Raw genomic sequence first — 22119 nt, 5'->3', positions numbered from 1 at the left:
GGCTGTAATCATGCACAGGTGAGTTAATCTATGTTGTTGGGTTAGTTATTACCCCACCTGCATCCACAGACTGAAATCCTTAATACATGACCTGCTGGGAAAACTTTAGGGTTGAGTTTGAGAACCACTGCTGCCAGACACCAGCATTCCGCTCTGGAAAGGAAAAGCTGAGATTGTAAAACTAACGTCAGACAGCATGGCTATCCAGCCATTTCCCCTGGTATACAGAAACGAGGCCCGTACAAGTAACACACACGCCTTCCTCTTTATTAAGCAGCCGACATAACATGGCAGTGATACGTACTTATCCTCCAATCACCCAGTAGTAGCACGCATACTGTACTGTAATACGCCCCCCTCCCCCACAGCACATCCCCTGGTGACACAACAGTGGGGCGGTCACCCAGAAGTCTCGCTGTTGCCATGGAGCAGGACGCTCGGGCTGTGTAGTGAGGCGCCGGCAGCGGAGCTGTGACAGGTGAGCGCAGATGTGAGGGGTCGCCGACCACCCGCGGATAATTGATGTGTGCAGCTGTATGTGCGGCGCTGTTGGGGAGGTGAGAAATCAGAGGCCGGCCACTCTCACCCTACTCCAGCGTGTGCTGGTAGTGTAACGAGAGAGGAAGCAGTAAGCACACTCCTCATCATACAGTTATTATATGTCAGGTGCAGTATGTGATATTTGGCACTGTACAGTCTAGCACGTCTGACCACTTATAAATGATGTTCACCTTTGCTAATAATGCTTACTACAGAATGTGCTGTGCAGGCGCGCTGCTTTCTCTGGCTTATTATTCCAAAAATGTGAGTTACACTTAGTAAAACAGATTGATGAGACAGATTGGCTTGGTGCATTTCTCTACTCTCCGCAAAGACAACCAAATTAATTCACACTGTGCACCTGAGTATACAGCTCTTGTTGCCTGTCATTCCTTCACATGTTAGATGCGGCAGCTTCAGATGTACGTACATGAGCTACATTCTTTTACTAATGACACATACCTCCCAACATGACCCTCTCCAGGAGGGACAGAATGCTCTGCTTCTGGACTTCTCTCTCAATTTTTGATTGCCCTCACCTGTGCTGAAACACCTTTCTTACCATTAACCTGTTAAAAACAGGTGCCAGCAATCATATATTAAGAGAAAAGTCCAGAAACAGAGCATTTTGTCCCTCCTGGAGAGGGTCATGTTGGGAGTTATGATGACATGTCATCACTGGCGTTTCTATAATGGGTGCAGTGTGTGTGGTGCACACGGGCTCCTGAGTCCAGAGGGGGCCCCCACCACACACACTGCACCCATTTGTAAAATACTTACCCCTCCGAAGTCCAGCGCCGGCATCCGCAGCGCCGCTAGAACAGAGTGAAAATGGCCCAGCGGCCATTTTCACGGCGTTCTGTGCATGCGCAGTAGAGAGATCTCAGGGAAAATGGCCACCGCGCCATTTTCCCGGAGATCTTCGCAGTAGAGTCTGAGCCCTCTAGAGCTCAGACTCTACGGCGCTCCGGGCAGAGAGGAGGGGGCCCGTCGGAGGAGGCTGAACACGGACCTCCTCCTCTCTTAAAATGCCCCTGCATGTCATCATTTAAAACAATTACTCATTATATCTAATCAGGGTTGGACTGGCCCACAGGGGTACAGGGGAAACCGCCGGTGGGCCCTACTGCCTGGGGGCCCACCCTCTCCTCTAGGGATCAGGTTTCAGACTGTACTGTTACTAATCTAGTACATTATCATGCATGCATTACAGTATTTACTGTATATATTTATCTAGGGGACTAACACTTGCAAAATGGTTCTGAAAACCAATGTGGCGGCTGGGCACACATCCTATAGAGACTGGCCACACCCCTAAATATGGGCCCCTACCACTGTATTCCCCCGGTGGGCCCTACATGCCCTAGTCTGACACTGTATCTAATTTGGTATGTTACACTATACAGTGTATAGATTTATACTGTCATTACACTAGCATTGCTAACAAAAACCTCTTACTTTTGCTAAATGTTGCCCATTTTTTCGATAATAGAGTAAAAAGATGAGCACTTTTACAGAAGAAAGGTCCGACATGAGTGAGTCTTCATCAGAAGAAGATAATGTCCAGGAGAAGCCATTGAGTGCATTAGCACCTGTTAACACACGAGAAAAGAGTCCTAAAGATGTTTCTGCAAGTCCTGCCTTCCAGTGCTTGGATGAGGTAAGACAAATGCCACTAACGGGTCTATTTACTAATCCTTGAATGGAGATAAAGTGGACAGAAATAAAGTACCAGCCAATCGGCTCCTAACTGTCACTTTTCAAATCCTGCCTGTGATGTGGCAGTTAGAAGTTGATTGGCTGGTCATTTATCTCCGTCCGCTTTATCTCCATCCAAGGCTTAGTAAATAGACCCATAAGTCTTTATACTATTAACTTTATTCTCTGCCATTGTGAAAAACTAAAAATGACCTAAGCCATGGTGCAGTGGCGGAACTAGAGTGTGGTGGTCCCAGGTGCAACAATATGCTTTGCCCCCCCTCCACACTCAACACAAACCCACAGAAGAAAAACAAAAGACTTAGAGGGAGATTCAAATGTTTGAAAAGTCAGTTGGGAGTCTGTTTGTTCCTGTATATTAGATAGGAAAAAACAGACTCCCAACTGACTTTTCAAACATTTGAATCCCCCCCTTAGTGCTTTGTTTACTTCATTTCAAGTATGTGTGGGGTGCCTTGAGGACGTTTGAAAACCTCTGCCTTAAGCATTTAAAGAGTACAACTACATTAGGTACGGATTGATAGACTTAAACTGTATGATTGACAAGAGATGCTGTTAAGATCCCGTCTGTCTGAATCCCGGCAGTTGCAATACAGACGCCGAAATCCCGACACCTGTCAGAACCCCGACAATGGAATATCGACTGGGTCAGGAGACCAACGCCGGGACGCCGACATCCGGTATCCCGACTTCTGTAAATATGAGCGCAATGATCGCTTTGTGCTGGGGGTTAGGTTTAGGCGACTCCGGGGGGGAGGGGGGGTTTGGGTTAGGCTGCGGGTGGGGGGGTTGGGGTTAGGCACCACCAGGGCAAGGTTAAGTTTAGTCACTAAGGGGGGAGGGTTAGGTTTAGGCACCACCAGGGGAAGTCTAGGGTTAGGCTGCATACTCACCTGTCGGGATTTCACAGTTTGGAATTCCGGCATCAGTATTTTGACTGCTGGCAGCCCGACCGGCGGTCATTCATACAATGATAATATACCACCTTGTCTAACTGTTCTAGTAACTACTACGGACCTTTAACATTTCTAGGGCAATGAATAAAGGAAGAGAAGGTCACCACTGTACGTGGCCGTTGCTGCTGTATAGTGTAGCGGGCTTCAAATGACACAGGATAACCAGTCATTCTAGTGGTCTCCAGTGTCATCATTGGGGATTTTCAGGGGCAAAGACAGAATTTAATGGGGGAGTACATGTGTATGTGTAAACCAGGGACATTATAGCAACCCCTGATGACATCTGCTTATGTCATGCCGGCCACCACTAGATACCATTTGGCCCCTCCCACCACACTGGGTGCTATATGTACAAGAAACAGCCCTATATACAACATACTCATTGTTGCAAATCTAAATCATGGTAAATTCAGTACTCCCTTCGATGGCACCTAACCCCCTGGTTTCTGTATATACCTTGTACTTTTCCTATATAGTCTCAAACTGTTTTTTTTTTTTTCTTCTTGTTTTGCTCATTTGTTTATATACTATAATGGGCGCTGTGGATCCATAGTGGCACAGAAATAATAATAAATAAGAATCCTTATTACAATCAGGCCAGTTTTTACTGCTTCCCTCTTTACCCTTCCCCAAGGGCAGCCAGCATATGATCCTAAAATAAACAAGGGGCGCCGAAACCAGATGTGAGAGCACTTTGTCCTGAATGACAGTCACTTTAAAAAGCCAGTTTTTATATTTAATATGTATGTGCATATCTTGAGTACAATGTTCTTTTTTTAAAAATTATACTGCACTATCTGCGCCTCCTGTTTAATTTAGGAATATATTATTTATTTACAGTTTCTTATATACTGCAGCAATTCTAATCCCTACCAGGGGCTGCTGCTGTGCAAGGAAATGGCATTCACAGAGTCAGTGAATGACTTGCTCCTGCTCCTTGCCTGCCTCCCTCCCATTATGACAGTAGGCGCCGGAGTCGGCTACAACATCTTGGTGTGACCCTGTCAGATCCCCGGCGCCAAAACACTGAGAAAAAGAAAGAGGGAGTGGAATATAAACAGGAAGGGGAGGAGATGAAATAGCTGCCCCTCCTCCCTTTCCTGACAGACAGCTTGTCTCTCAAGTGGGCACTGCTAGATCATATGCGGTGGTGAGGAGCTGAGAGGGTGGCCCCTCCTCCCCATCGGAGGCGACTGGGGCACTTCACTTAGAGTCAGAACGTCAGGGAGGAGGAGGCGCTGGAGAGAGGAGGAGATGGGAGAGCGTTCCCTCCTCACAGCAGCAACCAGTAAGTCTGTATGAGGGAGGAACGGCCCCTCCTTCTTCTCTGTCTGGGCTGCCACAGTGAGTGTGGGGAGAGTGTGATTGTGAGCCGGGTGGGGGCGACATTGGCGGCGGGCGAGTGGGCACATAGCTGGCGGCGGCATTATACAATGAGCCATTGTGACTCATTGTAATGCCGGGCCGGCGGCTGTGGGCCCCTTCAGTCCAGCGGGGCCCCAGTGCAACGCACCGGCTGCACTGCCACAAGTTCCGCCCCTGCCATGGTGCGAATTTAGTTGCTGAGTAGGCGTAAGTGGTTTGTAACGACAAAGCTCAGTGAGGGCGTGCAGGTGCAACTGTGGGCTATGCAGAGTAGTACAGGAGTGTAAATTACGTGTGTGTACAAATATATGTTTTGCCCCTATTAGTGTTGGTATAAGTGCATCCTGATAATGATATATGTGTACTGTAAGTGCCCAGATTTATCACAATCCACATTTTTAATGTGGATGTGAGAAATAATTTTTTCCTAAATTTGTAACGTGATAATGGTCTTTCTCTTGCAAATTTAGCAGTACACCCTTGTAGGGATACAGGCTCGTCCCGGCGAAGAGCTGGAAGGAGAGTGCTAGCTTGCGCAGCCGCTGCTTCCTGATTTGCATCTTCAGTGACTGATGTGCAGCTGTAGGCCAACGCATTCATCATCGGGGTCCAACAGATAAATCTTGTGTGTGTGCATATGCTTTGTGCACATACCCTTCATTAGCCAACTTAAAATACTGTCAGGTTTCAAGTGAAAAAATCCACCCCTTCATGAAAATGCATTGGCCTGTTTTATGTGTCTGGTCTGTCTGTGAGGTCATGCTGTGATGTTATAATGGTAACAACTGCCTTTATCAGGACTTTGCTGCTGCTGCCCTCTGTCATACTCCTCCAGAGCCCTGGCAACACACAGCTCACCAGCAGTAGGCTATATCACCAGAAAAGCTACTCGCATAAGGTTAGTGACTGGACAAAGATAAGGGCAGCTTAGTGCAATGCAGCGGCGCAGACTTGGAGCATGATTAACGAGAATACGAGGAAAATAGAAATTGACAATTACACATATCCTTCATTATCCAACCTAAACTACTGGCAGGGTTTCAACTAAAAAAAGCCACCCCTTTTGGGACCAGAGCCATGTATCTATCTATTATGAATTAAGCGTTAACAAGAGATAAATCTGAGACCCATGAGCCAACCAGCTCCTAACTGCCATTTTTCAAACACAGCATGTGACATGACGGTTAGGAAGCTGATTGGCTGGTCATTTATCTCTCCTTATGCGTCTCAGATTTAACTCTTGTTAAGGCTTAATACATTTGGTCCAAAATCTTATAAATAAAATTTGTTGGTCTGTTTGTTTATCTGTCCGGTTATGCATTCTGACATCCCTGCACCAGTTGGTATGAAACCAATGCAAGGTGGTCCAGTTGTATCCTGGCTAGATTTTAAGGGTGTTAGGGTATCGGTCGGATCTCACAGCGTAATATGCCGGGCAGAACTTTGACCCAAGGAGCCTGTTCTGGATCTTCCACTGGATGGATTTTGAGGAAAACTTGAATGAGCTGTAATAACTGACAGACATTACCATAATTCAATGATCTGAAATAACCATAAATCAGTAAACTAAAATAACTGACGGAAATGGAGGCGGGAAGACAAGAAATGTAATGTACCCAAAAGCCTTGGAACAGCAACATTGATAACAGAAGGAAAACTTTATACCTATCTCACAATGGAAAAGTGATTATAAAACTGAACAGAAAGAAAAGCTGGGGGTCAGGGCTATTGGGGACACTCCAATAACAGACTTCACTGGTCAGCCACCTGATGGGTGTGTTGGAAGTGCTACTAAGGTACTATTTTTTTAATTTGTTGACTGTTACATCCAACTCATTAATAACTTAATAACTGGTAAATGTAAACCCGGTCAACACTGGGTAGTTCAGCTAGTTGGTTATATAATAGTCCATAGGCTCCTATATGTTAACACCATCTTCTATCCGGAATGCGAAGCAGCGTCTACGGGGGATGCTGTGGTTGGAAATGGAGGGACCATGGCAAGTAAACTACCTATAGTTTAATATCAGTGATATTTGCTGCAGGGATCCTTAATATTTGGAAGTATTCCCTGAAAACTGTACATTTTCTGTAATAAATATGCCCATTCAGGTGATCTGGCCACGACAATGTGCACAACTCCTCATCAAACAATACATGTTTATTTTATTGAGGGGTTAATGCTAGTGTACACTACATATTCAATATGTGTACTGGATTGTTAGATTATAGTCTAATATTTCTGAGTTACCCTGAAACTTTCAATTTGTATTAGTGAACCGTTCTTGAATTGCCTATGGTGAGTACACATCATTGGTTTTTATAGCTTTATAGCTGTATTTACAGTCCTAGGGTGCATAATTGGGGTGACACAAGGCTATAGATTGTTAGTTTGTTTTTTATCTACTGCCATATGATGATGCTATCTCTGTGAAGGTACCATGGAGACTCTAATCTAGTCCAAATATGTATAAATATGGCTCAACAAGAGCACATACGTATGATCTGTCAGAGTGGTACATTCTGTATTATTAAGATGTTTATAATTGTGTAGGACACAGGAAGAATTTGGAGAGGTCTGTGGAGTGAGGTAGTCAATTTACTGGCTGTCGGGATCCCGGCTGTCGGGATACAGACGCCGGAATCCTGACACCCGGTGAAATACCGGCGGTCGGCTGAAATCCCCACTTGGGTGGTGGTCCACTCCACCACCCGAGGGCAAATATAACCCTTTAGCAACTGAAGGCTGCCACTGGGCCTGAAGCATGGTGAGTTGGCGAGGGGGCATGCTGCACTCTCCGCCGGGATATCCTGTGTCGGTCTCCTGACCACCGGAATTCCGACAGCCGGGATATCTTACTGATCTCCTGTGGGGAGAGACGTGGAGTTTTCTGAGGTATTGGGCCTGATTCTGAGACGGGCTGATCTCTCAGCACAGATACAAATGGCAAGTTTTTGAATACGGGGGGTAATTCTGAGTTGATCGCAGCAGCAAGTCTGTTAGCAATTGGGCAAAACCATGTGCACTGCAGGGGAGGCAGATATAACATGTGCAGAAAGAGTTAGATTTGGGTTGGTTATTTTATTTCTGTGCAGGGTAAATACTGGCTGCTTTATTTTTACACTGCAATTTAGATTTCAGTTTGAACACACCCCACCCAAATCTAACTCTCTCTGCACATGTTATATCTGCCTCCCCTGCAGTGCACATGGTTTTGCCCAATTGCTAACAGAATTCCTGCTGCGATCAACTTGGAATTACCCCCACAGTGCAGAACAGAAGCAGATTTATGCATTTTTTGTGTATATGCTTCCAATATGGAGTCAGGCGGAACTTTGGCTGTATCTGTCTTTCCATAAAATTGGGTATTTTAGGGAAGCAAATGCGCAGTGACCATGCAATTGCACGTAACCTGACTTGTGGGCATGTATCAAAAAGCTCCATGTGTATGGGGAAGTGATGCCTGTTTCTGATGTATCTCTAGCACCTAACATGGGGTTGGCGCAAGTGCAGATAATGTGTTGCAGCATAACATCAGTGGGCAGCACAAGTCCACATACAGATTCTAGCATTAGCATAAGGCAGTAAATCTGGCTACCGTGACTAGAGGCACTTAGCCTGTGACTCAATATCAGCCCCAATGGCTTTGGTATTGTTTCTTTTCTTTTCTCTTACGTCCTAGAGGATACTGGGGTCCACATTAGTACGATAGGGGGTATAGACGGGTCCACTAGGAGCCTTGATCACTTAAAGAAATCAATAGTGTGCGCTGGTTCCTCCCTCTATGCCCCTTCCTACCAGACTCCATTTAGAAAATGTGCCCGGAGGAGATGGTCACGCTTACGGAAGCTCCTGAAGAGTTCTCTGCATTTATTTTCTGTTTGTTGTTTTCAGACAGGGCTGATTGGCACCAGCTTGTCTGCTTCGTGGGACTTGAGGGGGGGCCCAACCTCCTATAGGGTTAATGGTCCCGTTCCCTGCTGGAAGGACACTGAGCTCCTGAGGGTCCTATTTGCAAGCCCCACCACGGCGAGCGTACAGTCCCGCAGCACACCGCCACACCTAACTGAGCCAGAAGTAAGAAGAGTGGTGAGTAGGTGGCCGGCGTCCCGGTTAGCGGGTCGCCGGCTGTAATGGCGGCATCAGGGTATGGAGCACAGCACTGACATGCAGGCTGCGTCTCCAGGCTCAGTACAACATACTGTATGTGTGTGTGTTTCCGCTGTGAGGGGCGAGCTGAGCTTTTTAACATTTACCCTACACTGGCAAACAGCTTACAGGTCTTCTAACCCGCTGTTAAGCTTCTCGGACACCTCAGCCAGTATAATAAAACCGGGAAGACCGCACGCCATTATGGGGGCGGGGCTTCAATATGAGTGGATCCAGCAGCTCACCAGTGCCATTTTCCCTCTGCAGCTCACACTGACAGGACTTGCAGGGAAGCGCAGCTCCTCCACAAAGACTCCACGTTTCCTCAGCGGTACCAGGGAGTCATAGTAAGGGGGGAGCGGTGTTAGGATACTAAGCCCTATTAAGGAGCTTAGTTTGCGACCCAGCTGAGCTTGGCTTTAGCATAAAGGGCGCGGTGTGGCTGGCTCCATCTTCTCTGTGTCTCCCTGCGGGCTCTGTGTGGGTTAACTGTGCTTTCACCTTTACTGTGTGTGTGTGTGTGTGTGTCCCTTCACATTACCATGTCAAGGGACTGTGTTTCCTGTACAGCAGAGTGTTTGTCTTCCCCGGGGAATTCACTACAGTGTACCCAGGATAGTACACATTCTGAGGCTAGTGGGTCTGAACCCGCATGGTTGGATTCCCTTAAAGGGATGATCTCACATATTTCTAATAAATTATCCCATAATGAGAAAGAGACGCAATACTTAAGACAGTGGCCCTCATTCCGAGTTGTTCGCACGCAAGGCGATTTTAGCAGAGTTACACACGCTAAGCCGCCGCCTACTGGGAGTGAATCTAAACATCTTAAATGTGCGACCGATGTATGCGCATTATTGCGATCACAAATGAGTTAGCAGTTTTAGAGTAGCTTCAGACTTACTCTGCCTGTGCGATCAGTTCAGTGCTTTTCGGTCCCGGCTGACGTCATAAACACACCCAGCGTTCGCCCAAGCACTCCCACCGTTTCTCCAGACACGCCTGCGTTTTTTCCGGAAACGGTAGCGTTTCCAACCACACGCCCCTAAAACGCCGTACATCCGCCCAGTAACACCCATTTCCTGTCAATCACAATGCGTTCTCCGGAGCGACGAAAAAGCCGTGAGTAAAAAAACTTTCTTCATAGTAAAGTTACTTGGCGCATGCGCAGTGCGAACATTACGCATGCGCACTAAGAGAATTCTCACTGCGATGCGATGAAAATCTCCGAGCGAACAACTCGGAATGAGGGCCCGTCTGTGGAGGACCTGATGACTAGAGATCCAGTTCCCATACCAGCGTCTCAGACCCCTGCCATTTGTCCACAAAAGCGTACTCTGGCCCAAATCCTGCAGACTGACACTGATGATGACGTATCGGACGCGGAGGAGGGTGAAGTGGACTCGTGTGGGGGGGATGCAGCCCTATCACAAGGAATACAGGCCCTGATAGAAGCTATTAGAGAAGTCCAGCACATTCCTGACAAAGTGGCAGAGGTGGATGAGGAATATTATTTTAATGTAAAAAAGAAATTCTCTGCTACTTTCCCTGCTTCAAGGGAGTTAAATTCTCTGTTTGAAGAAACTTGGGTTAATTCGGACAAGAAGTTTCAGATCCCTAAAAGGTTACTTACATTCTTCCCGTTTCCTCAGGATGATAGGAAAAAGTGGGAAAATCCACCGATTGTTGACGCATCGGTATCTAGATTGTCACCTAAGATAGTCTTACCTGTCCCTGGCGCAGCCTCCTTAAAGGACACGGCTGACTGCAAAATTGAGGCCACTCTCAAATCCCTGTACACAGCTTCTGGGGTGGCCCAGAGACCCACTATTGCTTGTGCATGGATCACTAGGGCCATTGCAAAATGGTCAGGTAATCTAATTGATGGGTTAGATTCCTTATCCAGGGGGGAGATAATTTTACTCCTACAGCATATACAGGACTCTGCTAATTTTTTGGTGGAGGCCATAAAGGAAATTGGTTTGCTCAACGCACGCACCAATGCCATGGCAGTGTCAGCACGCAGGAACTTGTGGCTACGCCACTGGACTGCAGATGCGGATTCCAGGAAAGGCGTGGAAAGCCTACCATTCACAGGTGACTCCCTTTTTGGAGATGAACTGGATACGTGAATATCCAAGGCTACGGCGGGTAAGTCTACATACCTTTCTTCCGCAGCACCCCCAGCTAGGAAAACCTACTCTGCTCCAACTTTGCAGTCCTTTCGGACGGTGAAATTTAAATGTAAATCCAAAGGTTCTTCTACAGTCTTCAAAGGTAATAGAGGTAAACAGAGAAAACCTGCAACTGCAGTTTCACAGCAACAGACCTCCGATTCTGCTTCCTAAAAGCAGCCTTCAGCATGACGGTGGACCACACTGCCTGGAAGACATGCAGGTGGGAGCTCGATTAAGATATTTCAGTCGCATATGGGCAACATCATGCCTGGAACCATGGGTCAAAGATCTTATCGCCCAGGGCTACAAACTGGAGTTTCAGGAACTCCCACTTCACAAATTCTTCAAATCAGGCTTACCAGCTTCTCCAGAAGCAAGCATGACTTTACAGGCAGCAATTCAAAAACTGGTACAGACTCAGGTCATTGTTCCAGTTCCACTTCCACTGCTAAACAAGGGTTATTATTCCAACCTGTTTGTGGTACCGAAACCGGACGGTTCGGTAAGGCCCATTTTAAACCTCAGGTCACTGAACCCATACTTACGGGTGTTCAAATTGAAGATGATGGAGTCTCTGAGAGCGGTGATCTCAGGTCTGGAGGAGGGGGAATTCCTGGTGTCTCTGGATATCAAGGATGCGTACTTTCATATTCCGATTTGGCCACCTCATCAGGCTCATCTAAGGTTTGCATTACAGGACTGTCACTACCAGTTCCAGGCCCTGCCACTTGGCCACTCCACGGCACTGAGAGTGTTCACCAAGGTAATGGTAGAGATGAGGTTTCTCCTCTGCAAGCAAGGAGAGAACATAATACCGTACCTGGACGATCTTCTGATAAAAGCACCATCCAGGGAGAGGTAGTTAGATAACATTGCCCTCTCAACACGATTACTCCAGGATCATGGGTGGATTCTGAACCTGCCGAAATCTCACCTGGAACCAACACGGAGGCTTCCGTTCCTGGGGATGATACTGGATACAGAGGCACAAAAGGTATTCCTTCCATTGGAAAAGGCATTGGTAATTCAGTCGATGGTGCGGGACATTCTAAGACATTCTATTGGTGCATCTATGCATTCACCTCCTGGGGAAGATGGTAGCCTCTTACGAGGCACTGCAGTACAGAAGGTTTCATGCAAGGCCCTTCCAGCTGGATCTGTTGGACAAATGGTCCGGTTTGCATGCATCTTCACATGCACCAGAGGATACGTCTGTCGCCAAAAGCCAGGATTTCTCTTCTGTGGTGGCTTCAGACTTCTCACCTGACTGATGGCCGAAGGTTCGGGATTCAAAATTGTATTCTGCTAACCACAGACGCAAGCTTCAGAGTTTGGGGAGCAGTCACCCAAGGGGAACAGTTCCAAAGAAAATGGTCAAGTCGGGAAACCATTCTTCCAATCAACATTCTGGAACTAAGGTCCATATACAGCGCCCTTCTACAGGTATCACATCTTCTTCAGGCTCACGCCATTCAGGTTCAGTTGAACAATGTGATGGCGGTAACGTACATAAACCGACAGGGCGGAACGAAGAGCAGCAATGTCAGAGGTAACAAAGATTCTCCTCTGGGCAGAACGGCACGCTGTGGCATTGTCGGCAGTCTTCATTCCGGGAGTGGACAACTGGGAAGCAGACTTCCTCAGCAGACACAACCTCCACTCAGGGGAGTGGGGCCTTCACCCGGAGGTGTTTGGGTGCTTGACACGTCTGTGGGGAATTCCACAAATCGACATGATGGCCTCTCGTCTCAACAAGAAGCTCAAGCGGTATTGTTCCTGGTCGAGAGACCCACAAGCAGTGGCAGTGGACGCTCTGGTGACTCCATGTGACTACCATGTGGTGTACGTGTTTCCACCACTTCCATTTATCCCAAGAATTCTCAAAAGATAAAAAGGGAAAAGGTTCAAGCTATTCTCATTGCTCCGGACTGGCCAAAAGGGCCTTGTACGTGGATCTACTGCTGATGCTCATAGAGGACCCGAGGCCTCTATCTCTTTGCGAGGATCTTCTACAACAGGGGCCGTTCGTCTATCATGACTTATCGCGGCTACGTTTGACGGCATGGAGGTTGCGCGTCAAATTCTAGCCCAGAAAGGGATCCTGGACAGGGTTATTCCAACATTGATCCAAGCCCGAAAGGGGTAACGTCTAAACATTACCACAGAATTTGGAAAAAATACGTCTCTTGGTGTGAGAACAGGAAATTTCCTGCGGTGGAATTTCAACTGGGACGTTTTCTCCTTTTTTTCTGAAGTCAGGAGTGGATGTGGGCCTACGTTTGGGCTCCTTAAAAGTTCAGATTTAGGCCTTATCCATTTTCTTCCAGAAACAATTGGCTTCTCTCACGGAGGTTCAGACATTTTTGAAGGGTGTTCTGCACATCCATCCACCCTTTGTGCCTCCTACGGCACCTTGGGATCTCAATGTGGTGTTGCAGTTCCTGCAATCGGCATGTTTTGAGCCTTTACAGGACGTTGACGTCAAGTTTATTACTTGGAAGGTCGTCACGCTGTTGGCCTTGGCTTCTGCGAGGTATGTGTCAAAGCTGGGGGCGTTGTCTCACAAAAGCCCCTATTTGATTTTCCATGAAGATAGAGCTGAACTCAGAACTCGTCAAGAATTTCTTCCTAAGGTGGTGTCTGCGTTTCATATCGACCAACCTATTGTGGTTCCGGTGGTTACTGACACCTCAGCTACTTCAAAGTCCTTGGATATTGGGGGTCATTCCGAGTTGTTCGCTCGCAAGCTGCTTTTAGCAGCTTTGCACACGCTAAGCCGCCGTCTACTGGGAGTGAATTTTAGCATATTAAAATTGCGAACGAAAGATTAGCAGAATTGCGAATAGACACTTCTTAGCAGTTTCTGAGTAGCTCCAGACTTACTCGGCATCTGCGATCAGTTCAGTGCTTGTCGTTCCTGGTTTGACGTCACAAACACACCCAGCGTTCGCCCAGACACTCTTCCGTTTCTCCAGCCACTCCCGCGTTTTTCCCAGAAACGGTAGCGTTTTTTCACACACTCCCATAGAACGGCCAGTTTCCGCCCAGAAACACCCACTTCCTGTCAATCACATTACGATCACCAGAACGAAGAAAAAACCTCGTAATGCCGTGAGTAAAATTCCTAACTGCATAGCAAATTTACTTGGCGCAGTCGCACTGCGGACATTGCGCATGCGCATAAGCGACTATTCGCTCCGTTGCGACAAAAAATAACGAGCGAACAACTCGGAATGACCCCCATTGTGAGGGCTTTGAAGATCTATGTGAAGCGGACAGCTCGTCACAGAAAATCGGACTTGCTGTTTGTTCTCTATGATCCCAATAAAATTGGGTGTCCTGCTTCAAAGCAGTTTACTAGCTGGATCAGGCTTACTATCCAGCATGCTTACTCTACGGCAGGTTTGCCGGTTCCAAGATCTGTACAGGCCCACTCTATTAGGTAGGTAGGTTCTTCCTGGGCGGCTGCCTGGGGTGTCTCTGCTTTACAGCTCTGCCGAGCAGCTACTCGGTCAGGTTCAAACACGTTTGCTAACTTCTACAAGTTTGATACTTGAGGACCTTCAGTTTGGTAAATCTGTTCTGCGGGAACCACAGCACTCTCCCACCCAGTTTGGGAGCTTTGGTACATCCCCATGGTACTAATGTGGACCCCAGTATCCTCTAGGAAGTAAGAGAAAATAGGATTTTAATTACCTACCGGTAAATCCTTTTCTCGTAGTCCGTAGAGGATACTGGGCGTCCGCCCAGTGCTTCGTGTTTCCTGCACTGTTACTTGTTTCAGTATTGTTGTTGGTTCAGCTGTTGCTGTTCCTGTTCAAGTTTTGTTAGCATGGCTTTCCCCTTGTTTGTGTGTGCTGGTTCGATTCTCACCACTGTTCTTTTAAATCCTTCTCTCAAAGTATGTCCGTCTCCTCGGGCACAGTTTCTGAATTGAGTCTGTTAGGAGGGGCATACAGGGAGGAGCCAGCACACACTATTGATTTCTTAAAGTGCCCAAGGCTCCTAGTGGACCCATATATACCCCCTATGGTACTAATGTGGACTCCAGTATCCTCTAAGGCAGAGGTGGCCAAAAGGTCGATCGCGATCTACCGGTAGCTCGCGGAGCTCCCGCCGGTAGATCGCGACCAACTTCTGCATTCCAGTGTAACTTGCCACCTCTGTGAGTCCCGTTCCCAATGATGCATTGCGCGGGTGACGTCATGACGTCAGCCGCGCACCCGCGCTATGCATCATTGGGAACGCGAACTGAGGAGCCTCTGCGCCTGTTGGATCTTGTTTGATCCAGTCAGCTCAGGCGGGAACAGGCACACTGACGGTGCCAGCCCAGTGGGGAGCCAGCCAGTGACCCAGCCACCGGGGATCCAGCAGACCAGGCAGTTCAGGTACATTGTCTTGGAGGGGAAGGCTCAGCACTAATGGAATAATTAAAGGAGGTCTTATTTTAAGTGTTGCTACTTGAGCAGGGCATCACTCATGGCAGTTTGCATTGAAGGGCAAGTGGAGCCATTGCTATTCCTCCTGGAATTTTGCAATAACCTGTAATGTTTTTATATGTGTGTTATTACTGACTTGTCTAATTTGACATATTTTTTTAGCCTGCCTGCAATGAATTTGCTAATAGCTCCCCACTCAGTTCCTGTGCTCAGCATGTGATGCAGAGAATGACCATATCTGTAATCTGGCACTGTGGGGGCATATCTAGCACTGTGGGCACATGGCACTGTGGGGCCATATCTGTATCTGGCACTGTGGGGGCATATCTGGCACAGTGGGGGCATATCTGGCACTGTGGGCGCATGGCACTGTGGGGGCATATCTGTATCTGGCATTCTGGGGGCATATCTGGCACTGTGGGGGCAAATCTAGCACTGTGGGGGCATATCTGTATCTGGCACTGTGGGGACATATCTGGCACTGTGGGGGCATATCTGGCACTGTTGGAGCATATCTGGCACTGTGGGGGCATATGTGTATCTGGCACTGTGGGGGCATATGTGTTTGAGGTTTTTACCTGTGGGGGCCAATGTGTTATTTCTTGCAAGACAGTCATTACACTCTGTGCAGCAAGGCTACGTCCCTTTTTTTCGTTATACCACGCCCACTTTTTGTTATGCCACGCCCCTTTTTTGGGCGCGCGCTGCTATTCCACCTGGGTAGATCACAAAAGCTTTTCAGCTTTCAAAGTAGATCGCCGACTCCAAAAGTCTGGCCACCCCTGCTCTAAGGACTACGAGAAAAGGATTTACCGGTAGGTAATTAAAATCCTATTATTATTTTTTTAAATTATTTTTTTAATAAAGACATGGGATAGAAAATATTGTATTGTATGACATGGAACATATAAAGTTCAAGTGACTGCAGTATTAACTGTATTATATTACAGTATATGGTTGATAATCTGTTTTATGTATCCTTACTACACATTTTTGTTTGTGCCAACTATATACGGGTGTGGTTCATCAAATCGACAGTATCTAGGTCGACAATGTTTAGGTCGACCACTATAGGTCGACAGTCACTAGGTCGACATGGATGGAAGGTCGACAGGGTTTCTAGGTCGACAGGTCTAAAGGTCGACATGAGGATTTTTTTTTTTTGGTGCCGTTTTCTTCGTAGAGTGACCGGGATCCCAAATTAGTGCACCGCGTCCCCTCGCATGGCTCGCTTCGCTCGCCATGCTTCGGGCATGGTGCCTTCGCTCCGCTACCGCTTCGCTCTGCACAGATTACCGTTCCAATCCTAGTCCACGTGGATCGTTAAGTATGAAAAAATTCAAAAAAAGAAAAAAAATGTGAAGAACTCATGTCGACCTTTAGACCTGTCGACCTAGAAACCCTGTCGACCTTCCATCCATGTCGACCTAGTGACTGTCGACCTATAGTGGTCGACCTAAACATTGTCGACCTAGAGAGTGTCGATCTTCAGACCGGATCCTCTATATACTAGGATGTTGGGGTCCATTTATCAACAAGTGATAAACTTGTTGTAAATTATAAAACTCATTGCTTATGATAATTGGTGTTCCCGCTAATCGGCTCCCAGCTGTCATTTTTCAAACACATGACAGGAGCTGAACACATGATAGTAATGAGCTGATTGGCTGGAGCAATATTTATCATGCACAATAAGATGTATTCAAAGCAACTTTTATCACTCATTGATAAATGAGCCCCATAATCTGGATGTCTGTGCGCGGTTATCAGTAGAGAGGTACAGGCATCTGCATATCATAATACAATAATATACTCTCATACCTCCCAACATGACCCTCTCCAGGAGGGACAGAATTCTCTGCTCCTGGACTTCCCTTTAAATGTATGCTTGCCATCATCTGTGCTGAAACATCTTTCTTATCCATTAACCTGTTCAACACAGGTGATGGCAATCACAAATTAAGAGAAAAGTTAAGGAACAGAGCATTTTGTCCCTCCTGGAGAGTGTCATGTTGGGAGCAGGGCCAGATTAACAATGAGGCGGGTGGAGCTGCAGCTCCAAGCCTCCCATTGATAATAGGCCCACAGAGTCCCATGCAGAAAGAAGCCAGTGCTGACAGGCAGGTGAAACAAATCCCCAATTAGCCGTGGCACGCATCGGCTTATCAGAGCTAATTTAATAGCCTTCCCCGGCAATACTTTTACACCCAACAGTCAGTGCAGGTAATTGAATATCCCCCTATGTGTATAAGGGACACTACTGTGGGCATTGTGTGTAAGAGGTACTACTGTGTAGCATAATGTGTATAAGAAGCACTACTGTGTGACGTAACGTGAATTAGGGGCACTACTGTGTGTCATAATGTGAATAAGATACACTATTATGTGATGCAATATGAATCAGGGGCACTACGTGCGGTGTAATGTGAATAAGACTGTGCGGCATAATTTTGAATTGGATGATACTATTGTGTGACCATGCCCCTTCCTTATGAGACAACACCCCTTTTTTTGCGGCGTGCTTTGCCTTTATTACGTGTGGAAGTGGGGGCACAAATGTATAGTTTGTATAGTTTACAGGGGGGGGGGGGGGGCGCACCGCACACCCTAGCACCGTCCCTGGCCACACTTATGGAGTGCAATGGAGTGTGCTCCTATAATAGGCACATCTGTGAAAAGAGCTATGTGTAGCTTGTGCAAATTTTTTGGTGGTTCATAAATTATGTTAACGCTGATAGGTCCCTATATGTCAGAGGTAACAGTGCTCCTTGGTATCTCCCTTTTATATATAAATTTGCCTGCAGCTTGCTGTCTGTTTTATCCTATTCCAGGGGGGATGTGGTCAGTATACTGCCTGACAGGATACAGGCGTTCGGGATCGATGCCGGAATCCTCTCAGGCGTGTAAATGCCAGCGGTCGGAATCCCAACCGCAGCTCTGTATTCCCACTCGGGTGGTGGGTCCACTTCACCACCCGAGGGGGAATATAATAGTGTGCAAAGCTCGCCACCGGGCTTGAAACGCGGCAAATGCAGCTAGCCTGCGAGGGGACTCTGCCTCACCGCTTGTATTCCGGCTGATGGGATCTCATACCAAACCCCTCCAGGGGCCATACATAGTATGTGGCTGTGATGTCCTGTGTATTTTGTGGTGATCATTTTGAGTTCTCTGAATCCTATGCTCTCTGTATTATTTGGTGGTCACTGATGCTCTCTGCCCTTGATGTCTCTGTAATTAAGTATATAAGTGTTTGCTCCCTATTAACACATTTTTATATAATAAAAAGACAGTAGTGATTCATACACAATAAAACACAAAAATTTGATGTTTTTTTAAGAACCTCCTCCACTGGGGATCAGTTAGGTCTCCCGTTTCCACTGGGGCCCTCAGGAGCCAGGAGTCAGGGTCCACACAGGATTAAGGTGCTGCAACCTGTGTTATTTATACAGTCCCACTGGGACCATCCTGCCTGCTAGGAGACTTGTGCACCTCACAGATCTCTACAGAACTGTCTATGCGGACATCCACAGCAGCTGTTCGCCTCATAGGAAGGCTCATCCTCACGAGGGCACCCTGATCCGAGCTTGGAGTCACTGCTGGTCGGGACTCTCTGCTCGGTCTGTGTCTCTGACACTTCTGCTGTGATAATTTGTGGCATCGACCGCGTGAGCTGTACATAACTGCCACTGTCTATTGTCACGCTCACCTCTTCTTGCCTCGCACGAAGATTCATATATGATAATTTAGTACATACGGGTCGTCTGGGTGCCCCTCTCATTATCCTCACCTGTACTCCTTTTCTCGGTAGTCCTATGCTAGTTTAGGACCTCAAGTCCTCTTCTCTGCCTCGTCCTCACCCCCCCCCCCCCCCCGTAGTGAAATAACAATTCAACAGACTGCGTTATTATGGCCAATAGGAATCGTCGACCCTCTACGGGGGCTGCATCCTCATTCTTTGGACCCAAACAAGGGAAAAATTTGTGTCAACAGCCCGCATCGCCGAAGAGCACTCCCAGCGTCTCCTCATCTCCATCAAGGTCATATGATCCCATTTCTACTGATCCTGACCAGTATGATTCTCTCGTCCAACGTATTGCAGCCAGTTTTAGGGTCGAATTGAGAGCAGCCATTCAAGATTTGAGATCAGATCTCTCCTCGCTGGGCTCCCGTAAAGATGCCCTGGAACATAAAACAGATGATCTATGTAACTATCCGGATGTGATTACCCAGGAGGTGTTTGATTTACGCTCTGAAGTGGAGTCGTTGCAGGAGCACGTTGAGGATTTGGAGAATAGGTCCATATGGAACAACCTGCGGATAAGGAATGTTCCAGAATCTGTGGACAACTCAGCTTTACAAGATTATCTGTCTGGCTTGTTTCGGCTTCTTCTTCCAGATCTCACAGAGGATCAATTCTTACTGGACAGAGCGCACAGAGCCCTCCGGGCGAAGCCCCCCACCAAGGGATCAACCTCCAAGGGACATTGTCTTACAGATGCATTTCTACCACGTCAAAACAAAAGTTCTAGATGCTTGTCGAGGGGTTCCGGCGGTCCTGTACAAGTGGTCTGAATTGCTCGTGTTTCAGGACCTGGCTCCCTCCACGTTGAGGAAGAGAAGGGAAATTCTACCGGTCATCAAAGCCTTGCATGATCGGAAGATTCTGTACAGATGGGGTTTCCCATTCTCGCTCAACAGCAGAACCCAGGTTGTGTAATCTCCGGATGACGGTCTGGACTCCCTAAAGAGACTGGGAATCATATCCTCTACCGAGTCCCCCTCTCGCAGTCAGGTTCGGAGCTCAAATTGATGGCTTCCTAGCTTGTACTCTGCTTGATATTGTTGAATATGTTTCACTTTACTTAACTAACCTTTTCTCTTACAGGTTCTGAAGATGCCTATACCATACACCCTCTGTTTTTGTTGTTGTTGTTGTTGTTGTTTTCCTTTCTCTTTCTTATCCCCCCGCCCGTTAGTGGTAGTTACACATTGTAAGCTCTTATCGCGGCAGATACCCCATCAGGTCGATTTCTAGTATTGTTACGATATGATGTATTGCATGCCCCTAAGTATATACTCCACCAAGTTTTCTGTATATGGCCTTCTAACTTGTATTACTATGACTTCTCATGTCGCTAGTATAAGTACATGTGTATCCACATGAGCCGTAAGAGGCAATTCGACTCCGCCCTTCTCTGTCTTCTTCTGCAATGTCCTGCTGCCTCACTGAATGGAGTGCGGAAAGAAATTCGACTACTACAGTCACGACGGATATAGCATTTGAATAGACTTAGGAAGGATCGCATTAGGCCGTACGACTTGCTATTGGCTATTTGATCCGCTCTGTCACAACTGAGGGCCTGAGCTGACGGGAGGCAGCCTCAGTTGTAGGGGCTGAGATGTACCGGAACCTGGGAGGTTGTATCAGACCCCTGGACATGTAAGTAACATGAATAATAACTGCCCGAAGGCGTGACCACGACAACTTGGATAAAAGTCAATGATGTTTATTATGACAACTCCGCAACACAGCAGCAGTAAAAGAAAACGTAAAAGTCAGCAAAGAATAAATACAGTTCCTGGGTACTACAGGATGGCAGGAGCCACAGGGCACTGGTAGTGTGAGATAGTTCTTATAATCTTCTAGATGGAAAGTCCTTACCAGGCCCGACTGTAGCAATGGAGATAACCCAGGATTGTGCCAGCTGGTGTTCCAGGAAAAGCTGGGTTGCTGAAGATAAAACGGCTGCTGTGGATACTGGCTGGAACCAGACTGTTGTTAGCACGGAGTGGATACTGGCTGGAACCAGTTAAATAATAAATGAACTTGGGAGCGATGAAATATGAACTGAAATGTAGAACTTGAGAGCGGAGAAATAATAATACCGGTGGAGAGTGGTAAAGTGTAGAAAGGACACCGGCCCTTTAAGAGAAGCTGTACTCTGCTGGAAGCTGAGCTGGAAGCAGGTAATGTTGTAGCTGGAAACAGATGAATCCACAATGGATTGGAGAGTCAGGCTACACCGCAGGTGGAATGCTGGTGCGGGTCTCTATGGTGGAAGTCTTGAGACAGGAGCTGGAACCTGGAAGACAATCACAGGAGAGAGACAAACAGGAACTAGGTTTGACAACCAAAGCACTGACGCCTTCCTTGCTCAGGCACAGTGTATTTATACCTGCAGCAAGGAAGGGATTGGCTAGGCAATTATGCAGATTATAAATACTGAGAACAGATTGGTGGAAATGATCAGCTGACAGAATCCAAGATGGCTGCGCCCATGCAGACACTTGGAGGGAAGTTTGGTTTGTAATCCATGTGGTAATGAAAACAGTAATGGCGGCGCCGGCCACCGGAAACAGGAGGCGCCAGGCTGACAGATGCACATCCAACCACGCGGACACAGCGGAGGCCGCGGCTGACGTAATCGCCACTCAGACACTCTGCATGCAGAAGTTCAGGGACGGCGGCGGAGGCCGCGGGAGACGCCATGCCAGGTGTAATATGGCGTTTACTGTGACAGCGTCCCAGAGTGACAGGAGAGGATACAGGAATGTACACATCAGGATAACAGATGGGATCCGGTCCTGGAGCGCTGAGCCAGCCTTAGGAGGCATCTGATGGGTAAGAGATGGCGTCCAGATACCCGGATCGTGACAGCACCCCCCCCTTTAGGAGTGGCCCCAGGACACTTCTTTGGCTTTTGAGGAAACTTGGAATGGAATCTCCGGACCAAGGCAGGAGCATGGACATCAGAAGCATTGGTCCATGAACG

General features: G+C 47.4%; 1 protein-coding gene across 6 annotated transcripts in view; it reads left to right on the top strand.

The window, feature by feature from the left end:
* CCDC146 (coiled-coil domain containing 146) overlaps positions 1–22119 on the top strand; it is a 387500-nt gene that overhangs the window by 5078 nt on the left and 360303 nt on the right. For 2 of the 6 annotated variants that reach the window (XM_063926987.1, XM_063926984.1), the window contains exon 2: positions 2033–2200. In XM_063926987.1, coding sequence (XP_063783057.1) covers positions 2042–2200 — 159 coding nt within the window. In that variant the 5' untranslated portion in view covers positions 2033–2041. Of the gene's footprint in view, positions 1–343; positions 629–2032; positions 2201–22119 lie in introns of those variants that run through there. The other 4 variants (XM_063926988.1, XM_063926985.1, XM_063926983.1 and 1 more) reach the window with 4 other exon arrangements.

This window comes from Pseudophryne corroboree, chromosome 6 (genome assembly GCF_028390025.1).
Source record: "Pseudophryne corroboree isolate aPseCor3 chromosome 6, aPseCor3.hap2, whole genome shotgun sequence".
Taxonomy (NCBI): Eukaryota; Metazoa; Chordata; class Amphibia; order Anura; family Myobatrachidae; genus Pseudophryne; species Pseudophryne corroboree.
Note: the sequence above shows the minus strand (reverse complement) of the source record. Positions and strands in the feature narration are given on the sequence as shown.